General features: G+C 34.2%; 1 protein-coding gene across 4 annotated transcripts in view; it reads right to left on the bottom strand.

Moving 5' to 3' along the window:
* Positions 1 to 14,656, bottom strand: part of ATRX (alpha thalassemia/mental retardation syndrome X-linked) — a 280,335-nt gene that overhangs the window by 103,375 nt on the left and 162,304 nt on the right. For all 4 annotated transcript variants that reach the window (XM_011968463.1, XM_011968465.1, XM_011968464.1 and 1 more), the window contains 2 exons: positions 14,020 to 14,195; positions 11,842 to 11,959 (listed from right to left, as the gene is read on the bottom strand). In XM_011968463.1, the coding sequence (XP_011823853.1) occupies positions 11,842 to 11,959; positions 14,020 to 14,195 (294 nt within the window). The remainder of the gene's footprint in view (positions 1 to 11,841; positions 11,960 to 14,019; positions 14,196 to 14,656) is intronic.

The raw sequence follows: 14,656 nt of genomic DNA, 5'->3' as shown, positions 1-14,656 counted from the left end.
TAAGGAAGTAAAAGCAAGAGAAGAAAAGTAGAAAAGATCAATGAAACAAACACTTGGTTTTTTGAAAAGATAAAGTCCACAAACCTTTAGCCAGACTTCTTAAGAAAAAAAAGAGAGAATACCCAAATAAATGAAATCAGAGATGGAAAAGGAGACATTAAAACTGATACCACAGAAATTTAAATGACCATTAGAGGCTACTATGACCAACTATATGCCAATAAATTGGAAAACCTAGAAGAAATGGACAAATTCCTAGACACATGCAATCTACTAAGATTGAACCAGGAAGAAATCCAAAACCCGAACAGACCAATAACAACTAATGAGATCAAAGTAATAATAAAAAGTCTCCAAAGCAAAGAAAACCCAGAGACCCCAATTTACCTAAATAATTTTCATTTTAGGTTCACGGGTACATGTGCGGGTAAATTTACCCCAATTTATGTGCACGTGTACCCCTGAACCTAAAATGAAAATGTAAAATAAAATAAACATATTATGGCATGTAAAGCCCCAACCCCACCCCCCAAAGAAAAATTAAAAAATGAAAAGCCAGGTACCTAATACCTTCACTGCTGAATTTTACCAAACATTCCAAGAAGTACTAATTCCAATCCTCCTCAAACTATTCTGAAAAATACAGAAGGAATACTTCCAAATTCTTTCTGAGACCAGTATTACAACGATACCGAAACCAGACAAAGACACATCAAAAAAGGAAAACTACAGGCCAATATTCCTGATGATCATTCACACAAAAATCCTCAACAAAATACTAGCAAAACAAATTGAACACCACATTAAAAAGGTCATTCAACATGACCAAGTGGGATCTATCCTAGGGATGCAACGATGGCTCAGTTTATGGATATCAGCCGAGTGCGATGGCTCATACCTGTAGTCCCAGCACTTTGGGAGGTCGAGGTGGGAGGATCCCTTGAGCCCAGGAGTTCAAGACGAGCCTGGGCAACATAAAGAGACCTCACCTCTACAAACAAACAAACAAACAAACCAGAAAAACACATACATACATACATACGTACACACATATAAATATGCACACACACACACAGAAAATCAATGTGATACGTCATATCAACAAAACGAAGGATAAAAACCATAACCTCAACTCTACAAAAAAAAAAAACATACATACATACACACATATAAATATATATACACACACATATGGAAATCAATCAATGTGATACATCATATCAACAAAATGAAGGATAAAAACCATATAATTATTTCAATTCATGTTGGAAACGCATGTGATAATATTCATCATCCCTTCATAATAAAAAGCCCTAAAAACCTGGGTATCAGAGGAACATACTTCAACATATTAAAACTATATACGACAGACCCACAGCTACTATCATACTGAATGGGAAAAAAACTGAAAGTCTTTGCTCTAAGATCTTGAACACTACAAGGATGCCCACTTTCACTACTGTTGTTCAACATCATACTGGAAGTCCTACTAAGAGTAATCAAAGAAGATAAAGAAACAAAGCGCATACAAATGGAAAAGGAAGAAGTCAAATTATCCTTGTTTGCAGATGACATGACCTTATATTTGGAAAAAGAAAAAACAAACAAACTAAAGACTCCACCAAAAAAACTATTCAAACTGATCAATAATTTCAGTTAAGTAGCAAGTAACAAAATCAATATACAAAAATCATTGGCATTTCTATATGCCAACAATGAACAATTTGAAGAAATAAAGAAAATAATCTTATTTACAATAGCTACAAATAAAATAAAATATTCAGAAATTAACTGAATTAAAGAAGTGAGGCAGGGCACAGTGGCTCATGCCTGTAATTCCAGCACTTTGGGAGACCAATGCGAGTGGATCACTTGAAGCCAGGAATTCAAGACCAGCCTGGCCAACATGGCAAAACTCTGCCTCTACTAAAAATACAAAAATTAGAGGAGTGTGGTGATGCACACCTTTAATCCCAGCTACTCAGGAGGCTGAGGCACAAGAATCACTAAATCCAGGAGGCAGAGGTTGCAGTGAGCCAAGATCGCACCACTGCACCCCAGCCTGGGTGACAGAATGAGACTCTGTCTCAAAAAAAAAAAAAAAAGAAAGAAGAAGAAAGAAGAAAGAAGAAGAAGGAGGTGGAGGAGGAGGAGGAGGAGAGCAAGAAGAAGAGGAAGAGGAGGAGGAGGAGGAGGAGGAGAAGAAGAAGAAGAAGAAGTAGTAGTAGTAGTAGTAGTAGTAGTAGTAGTAGTAGTAGTAGTAGTAGTAAAAGAACTCTACAATGAAAAATATAAAGCATCGATGGAAGAAATGGAAGAGGACACCAAAAAAATGGAAAGACATTCCATGTTCATGGATCAAAAGAATCAATATTGTTAAAATGTCCACACCACCCAAAGCAATCTTCAGATTCAAAGCAATCCCTGTGAAATAAATACCAATGATATTCTTCACAGACATTGAAAAAACTATCCTGAAATTTATAAGGAACCATTAAAGACCCAGAATAGTGAAAGCCATCCTGAGCTAAATGAACAAAACTGGAGGAATCACATTACATAACTTCAAAGTACACTACAGAACTACTGTAATCAAAACAGCATGGTACTAGCATAAAAAAGACACATAGGCCAATGAAACAGAATAGTAAACCCAGAAACAAGTTCACACACTTACAGTGACTGCATACTCTACACAGGTGCCATGGACATGCATTGGGGAAAGGATAGTCTCGTCTCTTCAGTAAATGGTGCTGGGAAAATTGGATATACGTATGCAGAAGAATGAATCTGGACACCTATCTATTGTCATATTCAAATGGATTAAAAAGTTAAATCTAATACCTCAAACTATGAAATTACTAAGAGAAACCATTGGTGAAACTCTACAGGACACTGGATTGGGCAAAGATTTCTTGAGTAATACCTCAAAAGCAGAAGCAACCAACGCAAAAAAATGGACAAATGGGATCATATCAAGTTAAAAAGCTTCTGCACAGGAAAGAATACAATCCAACAAAGTGAAGAGACAACCCACAGGATGGGAGAAAATATCTGCAAACTACCCATCTGACAAGGGATTAATGACCACAATATATAAGGAACTGAAACAAGTCAAATGGAAAAAAAAAAAAAACTCTAATAATCTAATTTAAAAATTGGCAAAAGATCTGAGTAGACATTTCTCAAAAGAAGACATGCAAATGGCAAATAGGTATAAGAAAAGGTAATAAGAAAAGGTACTCAACATCACTGGTCATCTGAGAAATGCTAATCAAAACTACAACAAGATATCATCTCACCCATTAAAGTGGCTTTTATCCAAAAGACAAATGCTGGCGAGGAGGTGGAGAAAAGGGAACCCACATACACTGCTGGTGGCAATGTAAATTAGTACAACCATTATGGAGAAAAGTTTGGAGGTTCCTCAAAAAAGCAAAAATAGAGCTATCATATGACACAGCAATCCCACAGCTGGGTATATACTCAGAAGAAAGAAAATCAGTATATTGAAGAGATACTGGCACTCCTATGTTTGTTGCAGCACTGTTTACAACAGCCAAGATTTGGAAGCAACCCAAAGTTTATCAACAGATGAATGAATAAAGAAAATGTGGTAGATGTACACAATGGGGTACTATGCAGCCATAAAAGAGAATGAGATCCTGTGATCTGAAACCACATGAAACAGCAAGAAAGACAAATTTCACATATTCTCACTTATTTTGGGGAGCTAAGATTTTTTTTTTTTTTTTGAGGCAGCTCTGTCACAAAGGCTGGAATGTAGTGGCATGATCACAGCTCACTGCAACCTTTGCCTCCCAGATTCAAGCGATTCTCCTGCTTCAGCCTCCTGAGTAGCCAGGATTATAGGCACATGCCACCACAACTTTTGCATTTTTTTGTACAGACAGGGTTTCACCATGTTGGCTAGGCTGGTCTCGAACTCCTGCCCTTAAGTCATCCACCTGCCCTGGCCTCCCAAAGTGCTGGGATAACAGGCCTGGGATTACAGGTGGAAGTCACCATACCCAGCCAGGAGCTAAAATTTAAAACAACTGAACTCACAGAGATAGAAAATAGAACAATAGTTAATAGAGGCTGAGAAGGGCAGTAGGGCAGGGGGAAAGGAGAGATGGTTATTAGGTACAAAAATATAGTTAGGTAGAATGAATAAGAGCTAGTATTTTATAGAACAGGGTGACTACAGGCAACAATAATTTATTGTACACTTTAAAATAAATAAAATATAAATTACTTGTTTGTAACACATTTAAGGATGAATGCTTGAGATGGATACCTCATTTACCCTGATGTGATTATTATGCATTGTATGGCTGCATTAAAATATCTCATGTACCCCATAAATGTATACACCTACTATGTACCCAAAAAACTTAAAACAATAATTTTTTTCTCTATATAATATCATGTCACTTGCAAATTGAAATAGTTTTACCCCTTCCATGACACTGTGGAATACTTCTAGTTTTCTGGTGTAATTGTCCTGGCCAGAACCTCTAGAAAATGTTAAATATAAGAGGCAAAAGTTACATCTTTGTTTTGTTCCTGACCTTAGGAGAAAGTCATTGAGTTTTACATTTCAATTAAATTCCTCTTAATAGCATAACACACACATCCAAAGACAAAAACTACTTAGCTGGAAGATATGTCAGAATATACTAACTTAATGCAGCAGAGTTAAAATGATCAGGAATATGGAAGAGATCTTAAGAGACATGGTTGATGGAGTAAGAAGAGCTGATAAATGTCATATCAAAACAGAGAGAAAGGGATAGAGCCAAATTTGAAGAGGTAATTTAATACATAATACACATTATAGACACAATTCTACTAATTTGAAAATATTAGAGTGAACACTAAAAAGTATTTTGTGGCATTATCTTTTTGATCACTTTGCTATGCATTTTCATACACATCCTTTTTATTTCACAGAAATGGGTACGATTTCATCTTTATTACATAATATACTTATTCTATATATTCCTAATTATTAACACACAATATTCCATGTTATAATATTTAATGTATCTTCCTGCATGGTATTAGATTATGGTGATATACCATAATATAAACTATCCCCAAAAGTTGAGGATTTTAGTTAATTTCCAATTTTTTGTTATTATAAATAATGCCACAACAGGTAACAGTTCACTTTAGGTCACAAGCTGGATAACATAATTCTAGCCATTAAAAAAAAAATATATATATATACACACACACACACAGTATATAAACACAATATATATGTATTGTGTGTTTATGTAGTGTGTGTTTATGACATTTAAGTGTCACACATACATTTTAAAAACTGGAAAGCAAGATATCAAATATTAAATAAGTAGCAGTTCCAAATTCTAGTTTATGAGATTATAGGTAGTTTTTAATTGTATCAGTGCCTTTCAGTATTTCATATATATTTCACAATGAACACACATTGCTATTTCTGCAGCCAGAAAACTAAGCTTTGAAACAAACCCTGAGATTAACATCCTTTACTATAAATCTCTGCATACATTTCTGACCATTTCCTTTGGAAAAAAGCATACAATTGAAATTAATTTTGAGGTCCCTTTCCAAATTACTGTCCAATTTATGCTACCATCAAGAGAGCTCATTTCTCTGTAGCCTCAACAACACTTAGTATCATTTTATCTTTGCCAGTTTAGGAGTGTTCTGCGTTTAATGGTGATTCTGACAGTACAACCACATTTGGAAATTACTATTATACATTATTTTCGCAGCTTGAAGTGCACTATTCCAATGTTAGTCATAATATTTTTAAACACTAAATTTAACTTAATATTTTTTTAAACTTATTGAAATAGCTAGATGAGGCCGAGCATGGTGGCTCACACCTGTAATCCCAGCACTTTGGGAGGCTGAGATGGGATATCACTTGAGCCCAGTAGTTCAAGATGAGCCTGGGCAACATAGTAAGACCCCATCTCTCTATATAAAAAATGTTTAAATAAATATTTTTAATTAAAATAAATAAAATTTTAAAAAATAGCTAGAAGAGAGAATTTTGAATGTTCTCACCACAAAGCAATGACAATTAAAAGAAATAAAATTTTAAAATATAGCTAGAAGAGAGAATTTTGAATGTTCTCACCACAAAGCAATGACAAGTGTTTGAAGTGACAGATACACTAAATTACCCTAATTTTATCATTACACAATGTATACATGTATCAAAATATTACTCTGGGCCTATTAATATGTACAATTGTGTCAATTAAAAACAAAATGAAACTTTAAAGTATTTTTCTGATTATGAAAGTTTTACATATATGTATATTTCTTGGATTTTGTGATTTTGCAGAAATGTATATAACAAGTAAAATACAAAAGAATTAATATTTCTACCACTTAGAGAAAATCACCAAAGTTAACACTTCAGTGTCATTTCTCCACGTTCCCCTTGTCTAGTTCACTCATCTCGGGTCTCAGCTCACCCCTTACCAAAGAAAAAAATTTGGAGCAATGGTTCTTAAGCTGATGGTCCATCAGAATCACCTGTAGGGCTCATAAAAATGCAGATGCATGGGCCCTACTCCAGACCTTTTGAATCAATCTCTAAAGAGTGGCACTTGGGTCCATGTATTTTTAGAGACAAAAGCATATTCCTGTGCTCCATTTGGGAGTACTTCTTAAATTATGGTAAAATATACATTTAAAAAATTTACTGTTTTAAATGAGAACACATGGACACAGGGAGGGGCACATCACACACTGGGGCCTATCGGGGGGTTGGGAGCAAGGAGAGGAAGACCATTAGGACAAATACCTAATGCATGTGGGGCTGAAAATGACAGCTTGATAGGTGCAGCAAACCACCATGGCACATGTATACTTATGTAACAAACCTGCACGTTCTGCACAGGTATCCCAGAACTTAAAGTAAAATAAAAATAAAATAAAATAAAAAATTTACTATTTAACCAGTTTTTAAGTACACAATTCAGTGGCATTAAGTATAATCACAATGTTGTACAAAAATCAGCACTCTTTCCTCAACAAATTTTATTTTTAAATTAATTTAACCTGTCAGTTATCAAAAAAATTTTTTTACAGTTACTTACCTATTTTTATGTAAAATGAGTATTTGCATATTACAGTTGTGTTTTATTTGAGAAATTTTATTTTTTATTTTTTTTCCAGTACTTTTTTATTTTTTATTTTTATTTTTTTTTAAATTTATTTATTATTATTATACTTTAAGTTCTAGGGTACATGTGCATAATGTGCAGGTTTGTTACATATGTATACTTGTGCCACGTTGCTGTGCTGCACCCATCAACTCGTCAGCACCCATCAACTCGTCATTTACATCAGGTATAACTCCCAATGCAATCCCTCCCCCCTCCCCTCTCCCCATGATAGGCCCCGGTGTGTGATGTTCCCCTTCCTGAGTCCAAGTGATCTCATTGTTCAGTTCCCACCTATGAGTGAGAACATGCGGTGTTTGGTTTTCTGTTCTATAAAATTTGTTGAGGAAAAAAAAAAAAACAAGTTAGCCATGTGTTATTTCATGATTATGTAAATAATCATATACAATTCTTAAAACTATGGTATGTTAAGCGAAAAATATTATATGGAAAAAGATCACAATGTATTATCACCAAAATAATGTGAGTAAACTTACTAAATGATAAAGCTGATATTTGAAAATCCTGGCTCTGTCTAAGATATACTAAATCTTAATATATACTAAACTTATGCAAATTCTCCAAAAAGCTATGTTTACTAAGTGCTATGTTTACTATAATTAAAGTAAAAAACTTTAATTAAGTGTATGGTAGATTCACAAAAGATTAATAAAAGCCTGGCATGTTTAGTGTAAAAAAAAAAAAAAAAAATCAGCACTCTTTATTTCTAGAACTTTTTCATCATTCCAAACAGACACTTAGTACCCATTAACAGTAACTTCCCATACCCTTCATCCCCCAGAACCTGGTAACCACGATTCTACTTTCTACTCATAGAGTTTGACTACTCTAGGTACCTTTAAGCAGAATTATACAGTATTTGCCTTTTTGTGTCTGATTTCTTTCACTTAGCATTAATATCTTCAAGCTTCATCTATGTGGTAGCAAATGTCGGAATTTCCCTCCTTTATGAGGCTGAGTAATATTCCACTGAAGTATGTCCATACCACATTTTGTTTATCCATTCATCCATCAGTGGACATTTGGGTTGCTTCCACCTTTTTTTGCCATTATGAACGATGCAACTATAAACATAAGTGTCTCAGTATCTGTTTGAGTTCCTGCTTTCAATTCTTTTGGGCATACCTATAAGTGGAACTATTAGATCAAATGGTATATATTTAACTTTCTGAGTTACTACTACAATGTTTTTCCACATCTGACATTCCTACTAGCAATGTACAGGGTTCCACTTTCTCCACATCCTCTTAAGCACTTATTTTCCTTTTTTTTTTTTCATAATGGCCACCACAATGGGTGTGAAATGGTATCTCACTGTAGTTTTGATTTGCATTCCTCTAATGAGGAGATATGTTGAGCATTGTATATCTTCTTTAGAGAAATTTCTATTCAAATCTTTTGCTTCTTTTTGAAACAGACTGTTTCTCTGTTGTTGAGTTGCAGGAATTCTTTACATACAGTTGACCCCTGTGCACCAAAGGTTTAAACCACATGGGTCCACTTATACACAGATTTTGTTTCAACCAAATGTTGATTGAAAATACAGTATTCACAGAATGTAAAACCCATGTTTGACTTTTCATATATGCAGGTTCTGCGGGATTTGTGTATGAGCAAATTTTGGTATACACAGGCAGGTCCTAGAACCAATCCCCCACATATACCATGGGACAACTATATTCTGCATGTGAATTCCTTATCAGATATGTTTTGCAATATTTTTTCACATTCCATGGGCTATCTTTTCCTGTGTTCTATTTTTTTGCACAGTTGTCAAAATAAGACAGTGTGTGGATTTTAAGTTTAAAGCCAGACTAATATTTAGTTATTAAAAAACTAAGTATCCACATGCTTATAAAACCTTAAGTGTTTACTGAATTGCAGAGGCTTACATTTTATTATAAACTTCTGATACCTGACAATAAAAGGCAAACCATAGAATTACACTGAAAAAAAGAGAACTAAGAAAAATTAAGAGGATTTTAGATTTCCTCAATATTCTTTAACAGCCAGTCTCTTAGGACTTTCATTCTGCAAATATTAAACATATTACAAATTATCACTAAAATTAACATGAAACTGCTGTTAATGTTAAAAACAAAATTTGGGTGAACTTCTTAAAAGTAACCACAGCCTAAAAAAGCCTAATGTAGAAACAAAAAATTTCTGGAATATTTAACAGATAAAATACCAAACATTTTAAATGCAAGTAAAATAGGCAGGTGATATTCCAAGAGAAATACTGTGAAGATTTGTACTGAGAAACAAGACAAGAGTAGCCATTAATATAACCCACTTGGCCTTTTATGAATGTTTTTAAAAGGGGTTATTTAACTCAGGCTATTCTATTCTACAGGTAATATTGCATTTGGTAAGGGGGAACCCCACACCCTAAAACTTAAAGATTCATGGTACCAGATGATAATTTAACAATCGCATCTTTCAGATTTTAGCTATGGCAATTAGCGCTTTAGATATTTACTCCTATCAATGACAGTCACAAAGAATAAAGCAAAGCCCCCTAAATTCTTAAATAATTGCATTGCTCTCAAAAAGAGTAAGTTTTTTAAAAATTTTAAAAATTGATACATAATATTTATACATATTTTGGGAGTACATGTGATATTTTGTTACATGCATAGAATACGCAATGATCAAGTCAGGGTATTCAGGCTATCCATCACCTTGAGTATTTATCACTTTTATATGCTGGGAACATTTCGAGCCCCCTCTTCTAGCTATTTTGAGCTATTTTGAAATATACAATGCATTGTTGTTAACTATAGTCACCTCATTCTGCCATCGAACAGTAGAACTTATTCCTTCTATCTAACTACATGTCTGTACCCATTAACCAATCTCTCTCTATCCCTCCCTCAACACACACATACTTCCCAGACTCGGGTATCTATCATTCTACTATCTACCTCCATGAGGTCAACTCAAAAGGGTAGAACTTAACATCTATACCTGAGCTGTTAACATTTGTGATTGGTTGTTGTTGTTGCTGAGACAGGGTAGTGCTCTGTTGCCCAGGCTGAAATGCAGTGGCACAAGCATGGCTCACTGCCGTCTTGACCTCTCAGGCTCAAGCAAACCTCCTGCCTCAGCCTCCCAAGTAGCTGGACTACAGGTGTGCATTACCATACCTGGCTAATTTTTTGATTTTTTGTGGAGATGAGGTTTCACTATGCTGCCCAGGCTGGTTCTGAACTCCTGAGCTCAAGTCATCCTCCCATCTTGGCCTCCCAAAGTGCTGTGATTACAGGCATGAACCACCATGCCCAGCCTAAGATTGTTATTAAAGACAACCAATTCTATAAAATCTGAAAACACTATTGTGAGCATTTTCCCTAATATAAAACATTTTAAAAGGAAAAAATATTAAATGACCAAATTTATTACTCCTTATCACTCAGAGATTAATGAAAGACAGATCTGAACATCCCTCTCTTAAACTACACAGCAACTCTCTCATTGGGATAACTATTTGGTTATTTAATTATGCCTGCAATTTTTATTATTCAAAAAAGAATAGTATAGTAAATCTACCAGCTTCTGATAGATATACAAATGAAAATGTGTGCTTTATTGGAACTGATTTTCTTCCAAAAGTCAATACAAAAATTGTTTTTATAAGAGCAAAAAAGCAGTTCCATAAAATACTAAGATTCAAATACTGTTTTCCCCAGCAGAATGTTTCTTGAGAACCATCATCATATTACTCTCTAGGATGCACTGCTATTACAAAAAGAGTACCACTTTAGCTATAATTAAGTGTCGTTTTAATATGTGCGTACATACTTCCATCCTCCTCTATTCTTTTGATCAATTACTGTATTCACAATGGGCCAAAGAGCACCCTCTAACCTGTATCTCCTAATTAAATATGTAATATCATTTGGGGAAATGTACCAGAATAAGTGACCAACAAATAAGAAATCTCACTCCAGTCCAAAGGTTTTGTTGTGTGAAGACAGACATCTTCAGGCACAGAGGGACACAGACACACACACGCAAAAGCTTATTGATGGTAAAACAATAACTACTCATTGTATTTTTTTAAAGCATAGAAAAATACAAGAAATAAACTAGAAGGTCTTCATAACAAAAACACCCAGAAAACAACTTCTGTTAGCATTTTGCTGTATTTTAGGCATTTGTGTGCATTTTTATAATAACATGGAGTGCATAATAACATGGAGTGCATACTACATGCCTTGCCTTCCATGTTACCTTTTCTGCCTTCAACCTTTGTTAATTAAATAACTGAGAAACAAACTCATGAATTTAACTTACATGCCTTTTATTATTAATGTGGGTGAATACTTTTAAAAAAATACTCTGGAATTTTGTATATCTTCTTTTATGGATTTATTCACATTCATAATTTTTCTGAAATAAAAGCTCTTTACAAATTAAGGGCATTATTCATATGTGCTGTATATCTTTTTCATCAGTTTGCTTCTTGATTTTAATTTTGACAGCATCAGTGTTTTTTAATTAGAAATATTTTATGCTTTTAAGCATACCCATTTTATTCAAATGGAAAACTGAAAAAGAACAGACATAGTAAGATGACTGCAATAATCTTTGGAAAAAGAATGTCTTTATAGAGAAGATGAAATCAGCAAGGTGTATTGGTTACCTGTTAAGTGATCTAAGTAGTACTGATAGAGCTTGCACTGAATAGGAGTCATTCTCACAGCTAACACATATTCGTGTTTTGGAGGCAAGAATTTTGTTAATGCTGTATAATCTTTCCTCTGTAATTAACAAGAGAATGAAAATTAGTCTAAATATTTAACAGGAATGAACTACAAATTCTCATTGCTTATAACTGAAATATACACATAAATAAATAGGCACTAAACATATAAGAAAACATTTTCTTAAATATATTTACCCTTTCTAAACCCATAATTTTCTACACAATGTATTCCATATGACTATACAATATGGTACACTGGTAAAAAGATACTGCAACACACCAGGTAGGTTTTAAATTGAAGCAGTCACATTGCCAAGTGAGCATTTAAGTTTTCGAAATAGTCTTCTCTGTACAGAAACAAAAATAACAAAAGATGTGGAGAGGATGTAGTAGGTAGTGTTAGCAAAATGACTTGCTTTAATCATATAGTAAAACCTAGGAATAAAAGTCTAATGCAGCCTGAGTTGGCTTCTGAGAAGGATATGCTAATACGTCAAACAATAACATATAATTTTAGAGGGACTATTTGCCCAATTAAGAAAGCAATCCATCTACAAGCACTCTTGAAACCATTTTATTATAAGAATAGAAAAATAGAACACCAGTGTGCTAAATAGAAATTACTACTTAAACCAGAAGGAAAAATGCTGCCTGGGTAGTAGCAGCAATACAGAAACACAGTACTTGCTAGCACGTGTAGCCAATCTGACCAAATGGAACAGCTACTCCTTATAATGATGGCAAGTACAGTCATCCCTCAGTATCTATGGGAGACTGGTTCTAGAACCCACCCCCACCTCCACAGATATCAAAATCCATGAAAGCTCAAGTCACTTATATAAATAATGTAGTGTTTGCATATAACCTATAAACATCCTCCCATTAAATCATCCCTAGATTACTTATAATGCCCAACACAATACAAATACTATGTAATACTTGTTATACTCTATTGTTTAGGCAATAATGACAAGAAAAAAGTCTGTACATGTTCAGTACAGACACAGTCATTCTTTTTTTCTTAATTATTTTCTTTCTTTTTTTATTAAGAGACAGGGTCTTACTCTGTTGAGGCTGAAGTGCAGTGGCATGATCTTAGCTCATTGCAGTCTTGAATTCCTGGGCTCAAGCAATCCTCCTGCCTCAGCCTCGCAAGAGACTGAGACTATAGGTGTGCACCACCGTGCCTGGCTAATTTTTTAAAACTTTTTTTTAGAGACAGGGTCTTGCTCTGCCATCCAGCCTGGAGTGCAGTGGCATGATCTTAGCTCACTGCAGCCCTGAACTCCTGGGCTCAAGTGATCCTCCCACCTTGGCCTCTTAAAGTGCTGGAATTACAGGTGTGCACCACCGTACCTAGCCTCTGTCCATTTTATCTATTTTTTAAAATATTGTTGATCCATGGTAGGTTGAATCCATGGATACAAAACCCGCAAATATGGAGGGCAAACTATATATCCAACCAAAAGAATAGCCTGTCTCATTTGTTAAAACATCTTTGAGGCTATCATTAGTACCTAACGTTTGCAGAGAAAGTGCATATCTTGAGATCTATTAACTGCCAGCTCAGTCTCTAGATATTTATCCATTCATTAATATAGATTCACTGAAAATCTGTATGTAAACGACACCACTAATCTGTTCAGGTTATTATATATAATTGAAAGCAACAAAACTGTTTCTCCAGGATTACTTTAAAAATGACTCCTCTCTTAATTCGTACTGGCCTTTACTATAACCATTTCAAAAATGTGAGATTTATAATACTATACTATAGAATTAGGGTGAGCATAGGAACTTCATCATAATAGTTGTGTTCCTCTTAAGGAACTCCCTATCTTAAGGATGAAAAATCTAAACATTAACATAATAAGATATGAGGCTTTACACTTGGCAAATGAATTAACTATGTTTTAAACTTCTCAGCGGAACTTTTTTTAAAAGTTGAATGCAGCAGAAATTTTTGAAGACAATGCAAGGAGATATAACTGTAACACTATCTACTGAAAGAGTGGGAAAGAAAACACAAAATTATTAAACTTTAAGCTCAGAAAATATGTCAGATTGTAATATTAAAAAGTAAGAATATTTTACTACTATGGAACATATCTGTACCTGAACACATCCAGCTAACATCTCATAGAGAATGTGAGCACGTTTTTTCATCACTCTGACATCTACCATGGTAGAATCTGCACACTGACCATTTTGAATTGGATTTATAAATCTATTCCTGAACTCCTTAATGGATCCAAGTAAATTTTCCTTGATAAAATTAACCATACAATGATCTAAGAGAGAAGACATTATTCATTAACAACATTAACAATGGTTGAAAAGACTCAGAAAAATTCCCCAATGAAATGTTCATGTCAAAAACACATGCATTAGAATTAAGCTACAAAAAAAGAATATCAAGCTAAGTATAGAATAAACATGGTTATAAGTCTGATCTACAAGTGAATTACCAAAACGAGAGAGAAAACTGAAGTAAAAACCATCCCTAAATACTAGACATGAATGTTTTTTAAAAATACCTAAGGACATTTTATTCAAGCTCACTATTCTTTATAAGAGATATGAAGTACAAAACAAGTGGTCCATTAATCTAACCATGATTTATGGTCTGTGAGGCTATCTTGTGAAGAAAGGAGATACTAAGTCAAAACAATAAAAGGAGGTAATAAGCTACTATGCAAGTTAATTTATATTAACTGATTCATTTCCAGAATAATCAAATAATATTTGAGAG

Source organism: Mandrillus leucophaeus, unplaced genomic scaffold (genome assembly GCF_000951045.1).
Source record: "Mandrillus leucophaeus isolate KB7577 unplaced genomic scaffold, Mleu.le_1.0 Scaffold844, whole genome shotgun sequence".
NCBI lineage: Eukaryota > Metazoa > Chordata > Mammalia > Primates > Cercopithecidae > Mandrillus > Mandrillus leucophaeus.
This window is presented reverse-complemented; position numbering and strand designations above follow the sequence as displayed.